The sequence below is a fragment of the Oncorhynchus clarkii genome, chromosome 5 (genome assembly GCF_045791955.1).
Source record: "Oncorhynchus clarkii lewisi isolate Uvic-CL-2024 chromosome 5, UVic_Ocla_1.0, whole genome shotgun sequence".
Lineage (NCBI taxonomy): Eukaryota > Metazoa > Chordata > Actinopteri > Salmoniformes > Salmonidae > Oncorhynchus > Oncorhynchus clarkii.
Genome location: NC_092151.1, coordinates 66666036 through 66684131, shown reverse-complemented (window position 1 = coordinate 66684131; position 18096 = coordinate 66666036). Strand labels below are relative to the sequence as shown.

At 40.9% G+C, this 18096-nt stretch overlaps 2 protein-coding genes across 3 annotated transcripts in view; one reads left to right on the top strand and one right to left on the bottom strand.

Moving 5' to 3' along the window:
• LOC139409257 (leucine-rich repeat-containing protein 7-like) overlaps positions 1–9663 on the top strand; it is a 117688-nt gene extending 108025 nt beyond the window's left edge. Inside the window, exons 23-28 of the mRNA XM_071154144.1 lie at positions 606–758; positions 3463–3582; positions 4560–4832; positions 5129–5221; positions 6603–6677; positions 7926–9663. Of these exons, the coding sequence (XP_071010245.1) occupies positions 606–758; positions 3463–3582; positions 4560–4832; positions 5129–5221; positions 6603–6677; positions 7926–8033 (822 nt within the window). The 3' untranslated portion in view covers positions 8034–9663. The remainder of the gene's footprint in view (positions 1–605; positions 759–3462; positions 3583–4559; positions 4833–5128; positions 5222–6602; positions 6678–7925) is intronic.
• A 973-nt stretch (positions 9664–10636) lies between these two features.
• Positions 10637–17472, bottom strand: LOC139409256 (leucine rich repeat containing 40). Of its 2 annotated transcripts, XM_071154141.1 has the most exons (15): positions 17163–17472; positions 16823–17004; positions 16568–16641; positions 14671–14800; positions 14436–14559; positions 14147–14286; positions 13850–14022; positions 13472–13562; positions 13240–13285; positions 12978–13083; positions 12692–12799; positions 12393–12503; positions 12052–12129; positions 11775–11960; positions 10637–11452 (listed from the first exon to the last, which is right to left on the bottom strand). In XM_071154141.1, exons 1-15 carry the CDS (start codon positions 17308–17310, stop codon positions 11347–11349), a joined length of 1803 nt encoding a protein of 600 aa, XP_071010242.1. In that variant the 5' UTR covers positions 17311–17472; the 3' UTR covers positions 10637–11346. The 2 variants fall into 2 exon arrangements, with proteins under 2 accessions (XP_071010242.1, XP_071010243.1); XM_071154142.1 differs by lacking the exon at positions 12393–12503.
• Between the last annotated feature and the right edge of the window lie 624 nt (positions 17473–18096).

Sequence of the window (18096 nt, the reverse complement as noted above, 5' to 3'; positions counted from 1 at the left end):
TCAGTATTAATGAACGTGTTCAGTCCACTGCTTAGCAATGTGCGCCAGTTGTGGTACCAGACCCACTTGATGTTTCTCTATATGTATGTTAATCACTTATGTCGATTGTGATAAGAAGCACAAACATGGTAAGTTTTCCCCTCTTACCTCCTTTCTCCTCTTCTTTCTCTTTTATTTTCATCCTACTATTACTGTTAGTATGATATCATACTTTATCAAGACAAGTATATCTGTCTGTACTACAACAATTTGGATGAGTTTCCCTAACTAGATTAAGTCTAGTTCTAAACTAAAAAGCTCTCCAGGACTAGGCTTAATCTGGGTCCGGGAAATCGGCCCTTGATAATATAGGCAAGTACTTCAGTGCTATACATCTCTTAAAGAAAAGTACATACTGTTGCTTGTATGGTATACGTAATCGTACTGTATCCATGAGTGTGTTTTTAATGTGTTTGTTCTGGTACTGTAGTAACTCTGTACTGTTGTTGTTCTGTTTGTCAAGCTCACTTTATCTGTTGCAGCTACGCAATGTGTGTTGGTGCAATCCCGTTTACCCAGTGGCTCACCCATTTACTCATGTCACGCGGTTGTTTCCCTCCAATCAGAGCGCTGTCCTTAAGCACAACACAGTAAACTTCGGCATGCTGTACTCTGGAGGCTATGCCGCACCGCATGCCGGCAGAAGCATGACAATAAACTTTTACAATAACACGAATAAGCATGAAAACCAAACAACACAGTGGCTACCTCTACCCAATGTGAGTATGAACCAGAAAACACAGAAACAGTCTCAGTGCAGTTGAACCCTTTAACGTTCATGTGATAGTGTGTACTGCATTTGTACTGTTTTGTAAGGATAAAAGCTTAAAAATAACATTTATCATAAGAAGCACAATATTACCAAACAATTGCCAATGGAGAATGTGAATATTTGTTATCACTTGCCTTCAATATTGAAATGCTATGGCCGTATATACAGTGCCTTGCGAAAGTATTCGGCCCCTTTGAACTTTGCGACCTTTTGCCACATTTCAGGCTTCAAACATAAAGATATAAAACTGTATTTTTTTGTGAAGAATCAACAACAAGTGGGACACAATCATGAAGTGGAACGACATTTATTGGATATTTCAAACTTTTTTAACAAATCAAAAACTGAAAAATTGGGCGTGCAAAATTATTCAGCCCCTTTACTTTCAGTGCAGCAAACTCTCTCCAGAAGTTCAGTGAGGATCTCTGAATGATCCAATGTTGACCTAAATGACTAATGATGATAAATACAATCCACCTGTGTGTAATCAAGTCTCCGTATAAATGCACCTGCACTGTGATAGTCTCAGAGGTCCGTCAGAAGCGCAGAGAGCATCATGAAGAACAAGGAACACACCAGGCAGGTCCGAGATACTGTTGTGAAGAAGTTTAAAGCCGGATTTGGATACAAAAAGATTTCCCAAGCTTTAAACATCCCAAGGAGCACTGTGCAAGCGATAATATTGAAATGGAAAGAGTATCAGACCACTGCAAATCTACCAAGACCTGGCCGTCCCTCTAAACTTTCAGCTCATACATGGAGAAGACTAATCAGAGATGCAGCCAAGAGGCCCATGATCACTCTGGATGAACTGCAGAGATCTACAGCTGAGGTGGGAGACTCTGTCCATAGGACAACAATCAGTCGTATATTGCACAAATCTGGCCTTTATGGAAGAGTGGCAAGAAGAAAGCCATTTCTTAAAGATATCCATAAAAAGTGTTGTTTAAAGTTTGCCACAAGCCACCTGGGAGACACACCAAACATGTGGAAGAAGGTGCTCTGGTCAGATAAAACCAAAATTGAACTTTTTGGCAACAATGCAAAACGTTATGTTTGGCGTAAAAGCAACACAGCTCATCACCCTGAATACACCATCCCCACTGTCAAACATGGTGGTGGCAGCTTCATGGTTTGGGCCTGCTTTTCTTCAGCAGGGACATTGAAGATGGTTAAAATTAATGGGAAGATGGATGGAGCCAAATACAGGACCATTCTGGAAGAAAACCTGATGGAGTCTGCAAAAGACCTGAGACTGGGACAGAGATTTGTCTTCCAACAAGACAATGATCCAAAACATAAAGCAAAATCTACAATGGAATGGTTCAAAAATAAACATATCCAGGTGTTAGAATGGCCAAGTCAAAGTCCAGACCTGAATCCAATCGAGAATCTGTGGAAAGAACTGAAAACTGCTGTTCACAAATGCTCTCCATCCAACCTCACTGAGCTCAAGCTGTTTTGCAAGGAGGAATGGGAAAACATTTCAGTCTCTCGATGTGCAAAACTGATAGAGACATACCCCAAGTGACTTACAGCTGTAATCGCAGCAAAAGGTGGCGCTACAAAGTATTAACTTAAGGGGGCTGAATAATTTTGCACGCCCAATTTTTCCGTTTTTGATTTGTTAAAAAAGTTTGAAATATCCAATAAATGTCGTTCCACTTCATGATTGTGTCCCACTTGTTGTTGATTCTTCACAACAAAAATACAGTTTTATATCTTTATGTTTGAAGCCTGAAATGTGGCAAAAGGTCGCAAAGTTCAAGGGGGGTGAATACTTTCGCAAGGCACTGTATATATTTTTATTATAGTCCATATTTCAACATCAAACAGAAACTAGCCTACAGATACACCATGACATGTGATGGGCTAAGCCTCATGTATCACAGTATCAGTATAGAATCCATAGTGAAGCCGAGTATTATACCATTTCTCAGCCAAATGGTGAAACAAGCCTTAAAATGACGGACATGGCAATCCCTCCCATTTCAACTTCAAGCCAAGTGCTGTCTTTTATCTGTTGTCTGAAATCTTAAAATGTCTGCGGTGTGTTGCATGTCTGCAATATATGTGTGTCAGCTACGGTGTCTGCTCTGCTCTACGGGTTACAGCCGTCCTCTGTACAAGTATTACTGTGTCACTCAGTAGCCTCAATCCAATGGAGCCTAGCGAATAGACACCATGCATTTCAGGACATAGACATGCACATTGAAATAAAACGCGGAGATTGTATCTTTCTCGTATAAGGTATTTTAGTGCCTAGACAATATGGCATTTTGAAAGCAAACCCATCATTCAGAATATCTCTAAACCTGTTACAATCTATTCTTAACAAAAAAGTATTGTATGTGGGAAAATGACAGGAGGCAAATAACCCAACTAATATATTCATACGTATAGGACTTTGCGCTTACTATTATAAAGAAGTTAAGGTCATGATTGATCCAAGGACACCCACTGGTTTACTAGCTGCAGTACTCCGTCAATAGTAATATTATTATCAATGATTATAACCTTATAATTAACACTGTAAATCAATTCATCTTTATCTCTGGTAAAACTGTAGTCCTTTTGGCAGAAAACGCAGGTTAACCCCATAGCCGTAATGATACTCTGAACCCTGTTCCTTTACCCTATTCTCTCTCCAGACCCCTTCTCAACAGAGCAATATATTAGACAACGGCCAGGAGGTGGTCTCTCCCACCACTCAGTGGGCCCCCTACTCACTGGGCAGGAGAGACGTGCCCCCAGAAAACATCATGAAAAAGGTTTGTGCTTTACACTGACAAAGGACCCAGAGAGAGAGAGAGGCCTGTTTGGAGTGTTAGATATGTGGTGTAATGTCACTGTTAATTTGAGCCTAAACTATGCTGATGATATAGTGCTCATTATCACCCAGCTTGCTGACTGAAACATTGAGCTTGTAGCTCATTCATGTATTTATTTATGACATACCAGTACATTTAACGTCAAACCGTAATACACCCCCCATACATGCATTGTTTTAAACAAAGGTGACATTACAAGGACATACAGTATAACCACATAATGCTTCATAAAGGGTCCCTTGTCTTGTCTCTGTTGTACTTCTTAAGGTTACTCCACCTGTTCTTTTAAGATGGGCTCCTTTATTTAGCTGTGATTGCTATGTCAATGTTGTTAAATGTCAGGAGTAATTGCTAAGCACCATGAATCATTCCTGCAGCGGTCCATTCTTGCTTGGTCTCCCTGGCAACCTCTGTTTTTCAGTTAGTTTGGCTGTCATTTAATTGTGGTCACAATCTAGCCATCGGTGTCTGTGCAACAATAATGAGAAAGGTAGACCAGGGACTTCCTATGAAATATTAATGCACAGAGAAAACTGTGGGTTGTGTATCCTGTTTTATTACTTGTACACTCTTAGATAAAAGGGTTCCAGAAGGGTTCTTCGGCTGTCCCCATAGGAGAACCCTTTTTGGTTCCAGTTAGAACCCTTTTTGGTTTCAGGTAGAACTACCTTGGAAAGGGTTCTACATGGAACCAAAAAGGGTTCTGCTATGGGGACAGCCGAAGAACCCTTTTAGGTTCTAAATAGCACTTTTTTTCTAAGAGTATCATGTAGGATGATAGGGTTTGCAGGAAAGCCTCTATATGGTCATTCAGGCTTGAAGAAAACCAAACTAACAGAGATAGGGGCTGAAGCATGCTGCACCTCATCTGTCTGTTATCCGCCATTTTGTAAGACGTGACGTTTGCATCTTTGCAGCTTCCTGACTCTTTGCCTAACGGGTTGAATTACCCACAGGCAGGCGGCCACCACCCCCACCAATCACAGACAATGATAGTGACATCCGCGTCGGCCACACCCCCACACCGCTCGGTGCGGGACCAGCAGTACGAGGGCGCCATCAACAAGATCTCCATTCAACAGTACCAGTCTCCTCTGCCCATGGCCACCACCACCAGTCCCCGGCCCCAGAGCGCACGCTGTCTCATCCAGACCAAAGGCCAGAAAAGCATGGACGGCTTCCAGGAGCAGGTTGGCCATCACTCCCTCGCTCCACTTCCATCTCTTTGTTTGTCTCTGTGTTTGTCCCTCCATCTGTGTTTGTCTCTTTGTACTTCTCTCTCACCCTCTTCCTCTTAGGCATCCTTTCACTCTCCTTCTCTCTCTCTTCCTTTCCCTCTCTCAATCTGGTCGACAACAGATCTCTGAGAGGCCTATATTCTGGCTACCGGTATATAGAGAGGAGAGATTTGCACCACGTAATTGTATCGTAATACAATATCAAATTTATATTTTTGGCAATATGAAGTTTTTGTGTCGTTTGGCAGTTCTGTGTGCGGATAGAGAAGAATCCAGGTTTAGGGTTCAGCATCTCAGGAGGAATCAGTGGCCAAGGGAACCCCTTCAAGCCTTCTGACATGGTAAGATTAAAGCAGCTAAATGTTCTCTGTGGGGGTCTGATACTGTGCAGCCTGTGCCATAGGAACATGTTCCATTTTTCTCTGCTGTAGGCTGTTCCTTAAGCTGTTTGAATAACCACTGCACAGCACTGTATGTCTCGCTTCAGAGTTTCCATGGTAACAGGTGCTACTACAGTGCTGCAGTTTACTTGGTTAACTTTGAACCTTTTTATTATATGCCAATAATGAGCAAGAATCAAGAAGAGACTCGTAATGTAGACAGACGTAAGGTTGGCAAATGCCCAATAGTTCAATACTGTCTTGTTACCATGGTAACCGCAAAGAAAGGATGCAGTGAGAAAAATGTCCATAGCTTTGCATTTAAACAATTTCTAAATCAGTTCAAATGATGTTGTTGTTTTTCCCTTGTCGTTTTGAAACATCAAAGCCTAGGGCTGGATTAAATCCTTATCGCAGAAGTATCGTGGAAGATCCACGTAGAAATGTAAAGGTCATTTCCGATTTAGATGACATGCAGCGTTTACCGTGAATGTAGTGGCGGGAACATTGCCTTTAAATATCAATTGAGCATAACGTGGATCTTCCGCGAATCCAGTCCCTAGTTTCTTCTCCTTGACATTAAATTTGCAGTGTGGAAAGTATTGTAAGCCATGGAAATAGAATTCAAATTCAATTTTGTACACCTTGTTATAGCCATTGAATGTGTTGTATATTTTTGTATGCATATCATCCCCCATCTTAGCACCCCACTGAAAGGTGGTGCATGCTGATTACAGAGGGAATCTTCTGAGGGCCTGCTTTCCTGTGATGCCTCAAGGAGTCCCTGATGTAATACATGAGTCATTAGATGTTAGTAATGTTATTCGGGCTTCAAGTGAGGATTAACTGTGTTGAATAAGCATCTTCATATGGTATTATGATCATCTTCATATGGTTTAAACGCATGCAAAGATTGGTATATTTATAATCTCTGCCTTGATTAGAAATTTTTTGGAAACATGAAGTGTAAAAAAAAACTCCCCCACAGTGTCCATAACTTTGTAAATAGCTGGACAAATATATTTTTATTGTATCTGTTTTAGTACTGTTGATACCTTTTCATTAAAGTTAGATGTAAATGCCATGTAAGTACATGTAGTTCTTGAGTTTAACAAACAGAGCACACTCAGAGAACACTTCCATTTTTGATCTTGTGACAGATCCTTACGATAGTCCAGCTAAACCTATAAAGTTAATGTTGACAATGACATCATCAAAATCATGCACAGAACTTGAGTTCGAGGAAACACAAAAAAAGCGCCAAACACCCAGTTTGAAAGGCAAAGATTCTAAACCATCTTCACCATGTGGTTCCTAACCTCATATCACTTTTGACTTATAGGGTATCTTTGTTACTAGGGTACAGCCTGATGGACCGGCCTCCAACCTGCTTCTGCCTGGGGACAAAATACTGAAGGTAACCATGTTGTTCATCACTGCATCGATCATCATTGTCCTCTGAGTCTGTGAGAGCGCATCCTCCTTCCGCCACATTGCCAGTAGAGGCTTTGCATGTGGCATTTTGTGCTGGACGTACATGTGTCTACCAAGTGAGCATGGTCCTCTGTTTTGACCTCTGTCAAACCTCCAACATGCTTTACTTGTCCCTCAGTCAGGTCTTCCACTAATAGTGCTTATACTGTATGTATCCTAATAAAGGCCCATAGAAGCAGACTGAAAAATGTAAGTGGATAACATACAAGTAAGTAACTTTACTGATATATAGGATTCCTAATGTGATGTTTTATATATAGTATCGACCAGCAATGTAATGATCCCAACTTTTTTGATAACCTTGAAACCCCTGGAGCATTTTCTGCTATTTTTTCTCAACTGTCCTCTCCATCTTTCCAACTTTGCAGCAAAGATTGAATCTGGTCTCTTCCTCTATTTCATTATTATCAGATCCTCCAATCTCTTCTCGAAAAATACTTTAGGAGTAAACATTTTAGGATGAGCATCAGAGTTCTTCTACCCAATGTGATAAGAAACAAATTGCACACTATGATGTGGTGGTGTATTTAGCTTAGGTAGAGGGCTGTTACTCTAAAAGGGTAATCACCATCACACATACAGTACATAGGGATGAAGCTGTCAAAGTAAGTGTTTACCATAGTGCAGAGAGGGCACTGTACCCCTGTAGATTGTCAGATCCCTGGTCCATGTGAAGCTACTGTTCAGGCTCTATTTGTCAGTCATAAATCCAAACCCATGTCAGTGAAGCCTACATGAACAAGCCAGGCCCTCTGCGCCAATACAACTTAATGGGATTGCAATAGTCTCTACAGTTATTGGCATGTCTATTATATCTGTGTCGCTTTAAATGTGTGCTAGTAGAAGCCCTCGCCCCTTTCCCCTCGCCCCTTGCTCCTCGCCCACCCGTAGCCTGCAGAAGCAGGCACTTCTCTACTCTCTCCACAGATACAAGTGTTAGCTGAAGGACAGACCTCTAAAGACCAGCTTCTCTCCTCCTTCTCTCCTTTACAGCATGACCTCCTTCTCTTCCTGTGTGCATCTCTCTGCTCTTCCTCTCCTCTTTTCCTTGACAGTCTTGTGTTTCTATCTCCTGAGCTAGGACTGTTTCCAGTCCTCTCCGTGCTGCCCCGCCCTGCCCCTCCTCACCCCCTTCACTCTGTTCACCTTCTGCTTCATTTTTGCATTGCAGGGCAATGGACATAGTTTTTTACACATGGAACATGAAACTGCTGTCTCTCTTCTGAAGAATTTCCAGAAACCTGTGGACTTGGTAATCTTGAGGGAGAGCACAATTTAAATATTTTTTATAACACCATTGCTTCTTGCCCAAACGGTTTGTGGAAATGTGTACAACCGATTTTTATCTATGAACAGAGACATTTGCCAATTGCTGGACCAATGGCAATACTAGTGCCAAATGTACTATAGGATACATATCTTATAACCTATCTATGAATTTTGTGTAAACAGGAAATGTATATTCTGAGTTGATGTGAATGAAAGTCATTTTTCTCATTCAGCACGAGGCTGTAGGTTGGAGTAATTTCATGTTATTTCTTTTTATTTGATCTTTGTTTTTATTTAGAAGTTTTTGCTTATTTATATTGCCTTTTATTTTGTACCTTTTTCATTGTAGCTTCTCATTTTACTCTCAGAGCATGAAAACACACTAGCTCTTTAGAAATTACATTCACCATAAACACTGCCTCAACTTTGTATATGCCTTGTGTAAATATTTTCATTTACAATAAAGACATGAACAGTAGAGAGGGGAATGGTACTGAAAATATTATAATTTTTTGTTACAGAAGAAAGAAATCGCACTTGTCTCCAACCTTAATACAGGGCCAACTTATAAAATGCTTTTTTATTATAGCTTTTCCCACCGGTTTATTTAATCGTTTTAAAACGATGTCGCTCTCTGTACCCAACCAGTCACTGCATTCTGTGAACTAGAATGTTTGTAGGTGCTCAATGCTCAATCATGTATATGTATATGTTTACAGACATGAGCAAAATTGAAGTAGAAGCAATATTCTATCCCAACGTGACAAGACTACCCTAGAGGGCCATCTGCTGGCTATATTATGTGGTTTCCCATAATTGTGCCAAGGAGTATGTAATGTATACATACCCCCACATTCATATACAGAAAAATCCATTGTTTGTGCACTTAAGCACAATTGTAACATCGTTTCTCATCTGTTTGTCTGTGTTTCTATAAAAAACAACTGAGTGGTTTTGTTCGCACTGATTTGAAGTGGTGTGAGTAATATTGCTTAGCTTTTCAGCACCACTCTGTGGAACACCAATGACTTTTTAGAACATTTCAAGCTCAGTTTATTATGAGTACGCATCATTGGAGAAGTATTAATGCGAGAACTATGATGGGTTTTTTTTCCAACAATGCCACTGCCCAGAATAAGCATTTCACCCTGTTACATTTCTGGATGGATGTTCATTTTAAGCTCTGATGTTACAGCATGGTCTTTGAATATGTTTTTGGGATACATTCTGTGTTTTGAAATAGATTTTAGGGTCTCTCTTATAAAGAGATTTCTCTCTTTTTGCAAACCAATGAGATTATTATATTGTCAAAATTGGTGCCATTTTATCCCAATCAAAAACATATTCCTTATGAGCCCTGACAATTTTTCATAACATTTTTGTCAAATGTAGCATCAAATGTGACATTCTTGAGAAAAACTAAGCACCTATAACTCTATGGAAGGACCCTGGTTGAATTTGTGCCAAGCTAAGCTGGTAAGTGGTACTTCGGTATCCAGTCAATTATGAGTTCAAATATTCAAGATATTGTTCCAGAAAGTTTGATAATATAATTATTTTTACTAAATGTTTTCAGGTAATTATTCGGAATATATTGATATACCTTTGCTCAAATATATAGCTTTGCGAGATTTGCGAGATTTTATAAGGACAATGAACGATGACGATGAAGATCTTACGACTTGAAGAAAAGCTCTACTATCAAATGTATTTCTACAGTAATTGTGAATTTGTGTTATACAAATATTATATATATGTATATGAATATAAAAATAGTCATTTTTGTATGTGTTTAAAATACAATTAAATATAAAAAAGTGAATATATGGTAATATTCAGTCAAATTGCAGTATTGATGTAAATAATTGTGAATGAAAACACATTGAGATAATTTATTCATAGATTGTGAATGTACTCCAAGCTTCTGCAGTATGAAGACTCACTGGACTTGAATGCTGCTTCATTTTTTGTGCAAAAAGTAATTTTAACTATTGAAAGAGAATTATTCTGTTTAGTTGGACAAATTTAGTGATAATTTATTATACTATTTATTTGCACATGCAAGTTTAATCCTTCCAGTTTTATTTCTGTATTAACACAAAGAAATGTAATTGGTAAAGTATATATTGTGTGTTTAGATTGCATTTCACAGATGCTATCTGTACATATTTAAGATACATTTTTATTAAAAAAAGATTATAAAATTGAACGAAAAATGCTGTGCAGCAAATACAGAGCCATTTTCGGCTTTGGAAGTACAATTTTTCAGTATTTAAGAAGTGTTTTGAATAATGTATAAAAGTATATTGTACAAATAATAAAAATGTCACTTGTTATTTTTCATGGTCCTCTGTGGTCTTTATACAATCCCATCAAAACCAGTATTTTCTTCCCCTAAATTAGGAAGTTAATTTGTCACTCTTGATAACAGCATCTGCTAAATGACTAAAATGGAATATTTCATGGTAAGTCTGGTATCTTACTGCCATCTATCACACTTGACTTTCCATGACTAGGTGGTGTTTTGCCACATAAAAATATTATTTTTCTAAACAGTATCATACTGTGAATTTATTAAAGACTATAACAAAGGATCAAAGCACCAAACACATCTGCCTTGTACACATTTAATGTGGTTGGAATTCAATCATTATTGTGGTTGGAGTCATTGAAACAGACATGGTTCAATTGTCTTACTCAGTTTTCATGAATACAATGACAGAGTGCATGCAAGTTCTTCTGTTTCACATAAAAAGTGACTGAAGAACACAATGTTTTTTTTTCAGGCTATTAGATATGTTGTTACACTATCTCAATGTCATTACAAATGAATTATTGAGAATGATATAACATTTTAAAATGTCTCGTTTGGATCAGAGTATCAAACAGGCCAAGGCCAAATCAGTAGAAGTGTCAGATTATCTTGCAATTGCCATACATTATGTTAAACATTGAATGCAAAACTTTCCTAAAGAATAAGCTTAGTGGAATTGCTATTGTTTTTCCATATATTGAGAAAATGAACCCACACTAAGACAGGCTTTTCAGCTTGGAATGCAATTCAAATATTGCCATTGGTAGAAGATCTTGTAAACATTGTTACAGCAGTCTCCCAGTAGTAATCATTCAAACTTTATATCTTAGATCAAACAAGAGAAAGTACACTTCAAATCATTAGGCTCGAATGTCATGAACACTTTTACAGAATAATGGCAGTTAGTTTCAAGCCAAAAACAAACACTGATTAATCATAAAATTGTACTTTCTCATTTGGTGTGTTGTAGTTGTGTGTGTTGTATCTCATTTGGCTTTAATGCAGTTGACTATGTAGGGATCCTGCTTCGTAGGTACTCCAGGACAGCATCAGTTCCTCTGGATACAATGGCTGCTCTGGGGTTGCGGAAAGGATTTCCATCCAGCATGAGGGCTCTAAATGAAAGACGAGAGAATTAGTGAGACCAGCTTCAAGCCAGCTTCAAATATTGATATACAAACACATACTTCCCTCTATACAACAACTGCTCGGCGCAAAATCACAACTATATGGATCACTGAGTTGGATGCCCTAGTGCATATACCTTTTCTGATTGCTATTCAACACCATACCTGACACAAATAGCACAGTTCCTGCAGCTTCCACCCCTATCTAAATAAAACCAGATATGACCACGCTTTTTGAAATCCTGTCCAGTTATATCTTCGTCACATCATATATTGTCCCCTAAACACAGTGTCACATCCCGGTCCCTACCTCAGGCTCGTACAGTTGCCCAGTTCAGGTGGCACCTGCATGATGTCATTGTTCTGCAGGTCCAGAGTGGACAGCTTGTCCAGAGCTTTGAGCTGCAGTGGGTTAATGGCTCCCACTTGGTTATTACTGATAAGAATGGTCTCCAGGCTAGGAACCCGGTACAGCACCTCTGGGAACAACTTAAACCTGTCAAAATATGACATGAATTTGAATCCGTTTCTACCAATCATCTGTGTACAGCACGATGACTACATTCCTTTAAGACCAGAGTGCTTACCTGTTGAATGACAGTGTGATGCTCCGCAGTTTCATTAGGGCCTCAATTTCCATTGGTAGAGATGTCAAAAGATTGTTCCTAAGGGAAAAGCCAAAATAAACTGCATATTACAAATGGTACATCGGTGCATGTGAGACATCTTAAGCAAATGTACCAATTTTAGACCGGGTTAAAACAATGCTCCCACCAGAAACACCTCGGAGTCTAAAAAAGGTTGAGCCTCTCGTCTCACTGACCTCCGCAACACAAACGCTACTTTTATTCGGAAAGACAAGGCCTTCTGATATTTGAGCTGTAGAGCTGACAGATGTGCTGTGGAGGCTGATTGTCAGTTTATGTACCTGAGGTCTATGTGTGCCAGCTGCTGCAGCATGCAAAACTCCAAGGGGAGGCTGGTCAGCTTGTTAAACCCCAGGTTGATGTCAGAAACAGAGTCCTTCAACTCCACAACCCTGAGGACCAAGCAGAGACTCATTCAAACTCATCCAACATTATCACCACAACAGTCCTACTGTATCTGACATTCTCTATCAATGGCTTTGTGGTGACTTTTAGGAGTGGTGTGATTCTTCTCACACTGAGGGTTTTTCCTCCATAGGCCCAGACTGTGGTGTGAAGTCACTGATTACAAGCAAGGTACCTGGGAGGTACTGCAGCCAGCTGGTTCTTGCTGAAGTTGACACTGGCAACAGGCTCACTTCCCACAGCATCAAACACATCATCAGGAACACATGCCATCTGCTTCTCACTGGAACCAGGGTCACACACAAAGCAACAGTTTACTGACAACACTTCACTACATCACAACTACCCTCATGCTGTGGCAACGCAATATCATTTTGTGGTAGAACGTTTGAGTTTTTAACTTTCCCAGAATGTCTTAACTGAGCTTCAAACACGGCACAAAAATAATAGTTGACACACACCTGTAGTCCAATGTCTTCCGTGTTTTAATGGTGTGCACGTTGATCTTCGCCTGACTGGGCAGAGTCATGGCAGTGTCAGGCTCATCTCCTTTGCCATCTGAATCCTCTACAGATCCAAATGAAAATGTCAGTCCAATGATATGAGACAGTCTGGTAAATCAACAGCGGCCTTTCCACAAAACCTTGCAAAGTAAATAAAAGGGTCTATTCACTGAATACGAGAACCTTCTGCATAGACAGAGAAAGACAAACATCCTTGTACCTTTTATTCGACCCCTCAAGTACTTCAGCAATTCATTGGTTCCTTTCTGTGAAGGACACAAAAGTCATATCCTTTCACAGAACTGACTTGCCTAGTTAAATAAAATAAATAATAATAATAATAATAATAAAAATAAAAATGGCTACATTGCAACTCTACAGTGAGGTTCATTGAGGTTCTACTGTAGTGGTGAAACTGTAGTAGCTTCCAGAAGGTTGTCGTCCTAACTCACAGTCAAGAGGTCTCTGCGGATGCCTCTCAGAGGGTTGCCCTCTAGAGTCAGAATCTTCAGCTTGGGCAGGAGGGCAAGGGCAGCTGGCAGACTGGCTCACGCATACAAGGGAGAAATGCAGTAGAACAGCCATAAGATATCCAGGCAGCTAAACACTACACAGGACATTTTGGGGTGTTTTCACTTGTGAGCTTTGTTCTTATTTAATTGGTTTATATTTGTGCTGTGTATAAATCTGTTATATGCACTGATGAAAGAGGCTAAATCAACTAAATAATAAACAAATGAGTTAAGAATAACAGCACACGACCTGTGAGGTGGACCAAGTACATTAACCACTGAGGAGAGACCAGGGGAGATCTGATCAGGCAAACCTACCTGCTGATGTCATTGTTGACTAGGTCTAGGCGCTCCAGGCCTTGGAGTAGTTTGATTTCCTCAGGGAGAGTCTTCACCTTGTTGTCCCTCAGCTCCAATACACTCAGAGTGCTCAGGTGTTTCAGGTGCTCTGCCTCCAGCACCTCAATCTGGTTATTACCAACATGCAGCTCCTACCAGACATGTGATAGAAAGCTGTCAGAGTTTGCATAGGGCACTTGTTTACAATTCATTCATACAGGTAATCTCATTGAGACTCAAACGTTCCTTCTTAAAGGAAATCATCAGTGTCCTTACCTTGAGCCTTGAGGAGGGCAGTTCAGGAAGAAAGCGCAGTTTGTTGTGTCTCAGATAGAGCTGCTCTAAAGACGCCATTTGAGACAAGACAGGAGGTATGCTCTCAAGCTGATTGTGTGTGCAGTCCAGCAGTCTCAAATCTGTGGAGGCGTTCATACAGGATGTTATGCTTCAGCCATGTTCACGTCAAGAATATAACAGTGGATGCATCCATTTCTAAAGGGTAGGCAGTACATACAAAAACTAAACAACACACAAACCAAAACATATGCTGCCATTTCCGTCTTACTTTTCATGACACTGATTCCTGAGGGGAGGCTCTTCAGCTTGTTGTGGGAGAGGTTCAGCTTCACCAGATGGTTCAAGTTGCCCAGACTGTCAGGGACGGCAGTTAGCTGGTTGTTGGAAAGATCCTTCCACCAACAATACAAAAACAAGTCAGCGAGATCATCCAAAGAGTTAATCTAAGATAATCACTTTGTTACACTGACACATTTTAGTAGTGTTTCATTGCCAGAATTTACAATATCATCCAGGTTAGTGAGCAATCCCACTCCCTCTGGCAGGTGCTCCAGTAGATTCTGCTGCAGCTGGAGAGAGGTGAGGTTCTTCAGACTCCATATCTCCTCCGGAAACTCTTTCAGTTTATTGTGACTGCAACAGAGAGGTAATGGGGGTGGGTATAATTTGTGGAACATTCCAACAGGAATCTATTCCAAAAACATTGTAAATAACAAGGTTGCTAACAAATAACGCATAAAAAAAATTGTGCCCTCAAAGCTCATCACTAAGCTAAGGACTCCAGCACTAAACCCCTCCCTCTGAAACTGGATCCTGGACTTCCTGACGGGACGTCCCCAGGTGGTAAGGGTAGGTAACAACACATCCGCCACGCTGATCCTCAACACAGGGGCCCCCTCAGGGGTGCTTGCTCAGTCCCCTCCTGTACTCCCTGTTCACTCATGACTGCACGGCCAGGCACAACTCCAACACCATCATTAAGTTTGCTGATGACACAACAGTGGTAGGGAGGAGATCAGAGACCTGACCGTGTGGTGCAAGGACAACAACTCTCTCTAAATGTGAGCAAGTCAAAGGAGATGAATGTGGACTACAGGAAAAGGAGGACTGAGCACGTCCCCATTCTCATCAATGCGGCTGTAGTGGAGCAGGTTGAGAGCTTCAAGTTCCTTGCCGTCCACATCACCAACAAACGAACATAGTCCAAGCACACCTAGACAGACCTGAAGGGGGATAGGTTTTGTCGTGCCCTCTTCACGAGACTGAAAATATTTGGCATGGGTCCTCAGATCCTCAAAAGGTTTTACAGCTGCACCATCGAGAGCATCCTGACGGGTTGCATCATTGCCTGGTATGGCAACTGCTCGGCCTCCAAACGCAAGGCACTACAAAGGGAAGTGCGCACGGCCCAGTACATCACCGGGGCTAAGCCTCCTGCCTTCCAGGACCTCTATACCAGGTGGTGTCAGAGGAAGGCACTAAAAACTGTCAAAGACTCCAGCCACCCTAGTTGTAGACTGTTCTCTCTGCTACCGCACAGCAAGCGGTACCGGAGTGCCAAGTCTAGGTCCAAGAGGCTTCTAAACAGCTTCTGCCCCCAAGCCATAAGACTCCTGAACAGCTAATCAAATGGCTACCCAGACTATTTGCATTGCCCCCCTTCTATGCTGCTACTCTCAGTTACTATCTATGCATAGTCACTTTAATAACTCTACCTACATGTACATATCACCTCGACACCGGTGCCCCCGTACATTGACTCCATACCGGTATCCCATGTATATAGCCTCGCTATTGTTATCTACTGCTGCTCTTTAATTATTTGCTATTCTTATCTCTTAATAAAAAATAAATACAAATTTGGGGGGGGGGGGGGGGGTGGGGGGGGGGGGGGATATTTTCGTAAAACTGCACTGTTGGTTAAGGGCTTGTAAGTAAGCATTTCACTGTAAGGTCTACCTGTTGTACTCGGAGCATGTGACAAATAAAATGTATAGCGGCAGAATAAGATACCGGGTAGGGAGTGGGCTATTTAATTACGTTTTTCACTCACCATGTTTATTCTGAAAAATGTCTGTCCTCACTCTGGTAACCTATGGACAAACATTAAGAATAAGCTACGTGGTGAGTTGATGCCTATTCGGCAGCTAGTTCGCTAGGTGAATTGATCATGTTACTTTGTATGCATTGTTTGTTAGCAACCTTGTACTTTACGAAGTTATTGGAACAGATTCCTGTTGGAATGTTCCACAAATTATACCCACCCAGTTAACGGACAGCATTTTAGCAGAAAGTCAGTATATAGAGGAAAGAGACCTCTTCTTTCTTTATAATGGAAGTGATTCCTGGTGTGCATTTCTCATTTGTTGAGTAACTTTAGTTGACAAAATCCTCACATACCTCAGACTGAGTTTCTGAAGATGTTGCAACTCTCCAATAGATGTGGGTAATGAGGTAAGCTGATTATCATGGACCTTGGGAAAGTGGAAAGACAAGACAGAATGTCAGAGGGTCATCGTAAACATCAAACTTGTCAAAGTAGTTTCTCCCATAAATCTTGGGAGCATAGACCTTCCATTCAAGCTTTGAAAGGGCCTAGTCGATCACTTCTTAAATCAGGCAACACAAAACACGTCAGAAAAAAACAATACCCACATCCAAAACAGTAAGGGCTGGCAACAGCTTGACATCCTCTGACAGAGCTTCCAGCTTGTTTGAAGAGAGAAGCAGCTTGGTCAGATCTGTCTGGTCCCACCAGCGATCATCTGCTCCAAAGGACAAGTTCTGTTTGGCCTCCTCAGGTGTGTCTAAGTTCAGCCTCCAGACACTTTGTGGGACTAAGTGCAGAATAGTGGTAAAATGGTTAGCATTAGCATAACGTTACATGCATTCATTCAAGTGGTCATCAATCAATCAACCAACCAATCAACACCATACCCATCTCATGATGTGTCATCATGATAAATAGGCAGAGTCTTTCTTCCCTGACAGTTACCTTCAGTCAGCCCTCGCCCAGACAAATTGAGCTGCCCGCTTTTTCTGGCGGTTTTCAACAATCCATAAGGGACAGCAACCGGTTCCTCTTTTTCTGTTCTAAATCCTGCTCTAGAATCCACTTTGGCACCTCTTTTAAAGCGTGACATTGTTCATATGTTGTTAGTGCCACTAACTTTGTCTAACCAGCTTGTTAGTCATGCCAATAATGTTAGCTAGCTAGCTCGCTATGTATTTATAAATTGCCGATAGAAAACTAAATTTAGGAGCCAAGCATTTCATAAGCCTTTCTGGGTAAAACGATCATTTCCGGTTCAAATGTGAATATTTAATTGTAAAAGTCATTCTTCAGAATTATAAACGTTGTAAAAAGCGATGTATATTGAATTGTTAATTGATGTACCTTTATCTGAAATAGGAATTAGTAATGCTCGATATAATTCACGTTTCGCTATTTTATCCAATGATGCACCCGGATTTCAATATGGACTCTTATTTTGGTAGTACGTGAAAACCTTGACCCGGAAAAGGTTGAGCAGGTGAGTCAAAGACAGTACAGTATTAGAAACTCAATGGCTGTTGGATGAGTTGGATCCACTGAGGTATAATAAGAACAGTTTTGGCCGGGGTAGGCCGTAATTGTAAATAATAATTTGTTCTTAACTGACTTGCCTAGTTAAATGAAGGTTAAATATTGTAACGACCCTGGGTTTATAAGCGCGGAAATCGACTCTGCCGCACGAATGCTTTTGCGGTACAGTCGATAGCGCGCCGGACCTCGGGCTAGAAGGTCGAGGGTTCGTGACCTGCTCCCTGCCGGTTTCATTACATTGGTGTCAGAAGTGGGATCGGGCCTTGCATCCACGACAGTGCGTGTGCTTGGCCGGTGAGCGCGTTCCTGTAAGACGTAGAGTAGTGTAACGACCCTGGGTTTA

Excerpts from the sequence above, each read along its gene's own strand:
- LOC139409256 (XM_071154141.1), bottom strand. The coding sequence starts at position 17,310 with ATGTCACGCTTTAAAAGAGGTGCCAAAGTGGATTCTAGAGCAGGATTT. Across the intron at positions 13,286-13,471 it reads TCCGCAGAGACCTCTTGACT|AAAGGAACCAATGAATTGCT; the intron begins GTGAGTTAGGAC and ends TGTCCTTCACAG. Across the intron at positions 13,084-13,239 it reads CTTGAGGGGTCGAATAAAAG|AGGATTCAGATGGCAAAGGA; the intron begins GTACAAGGATGT and ends TTGGATCTGTAG.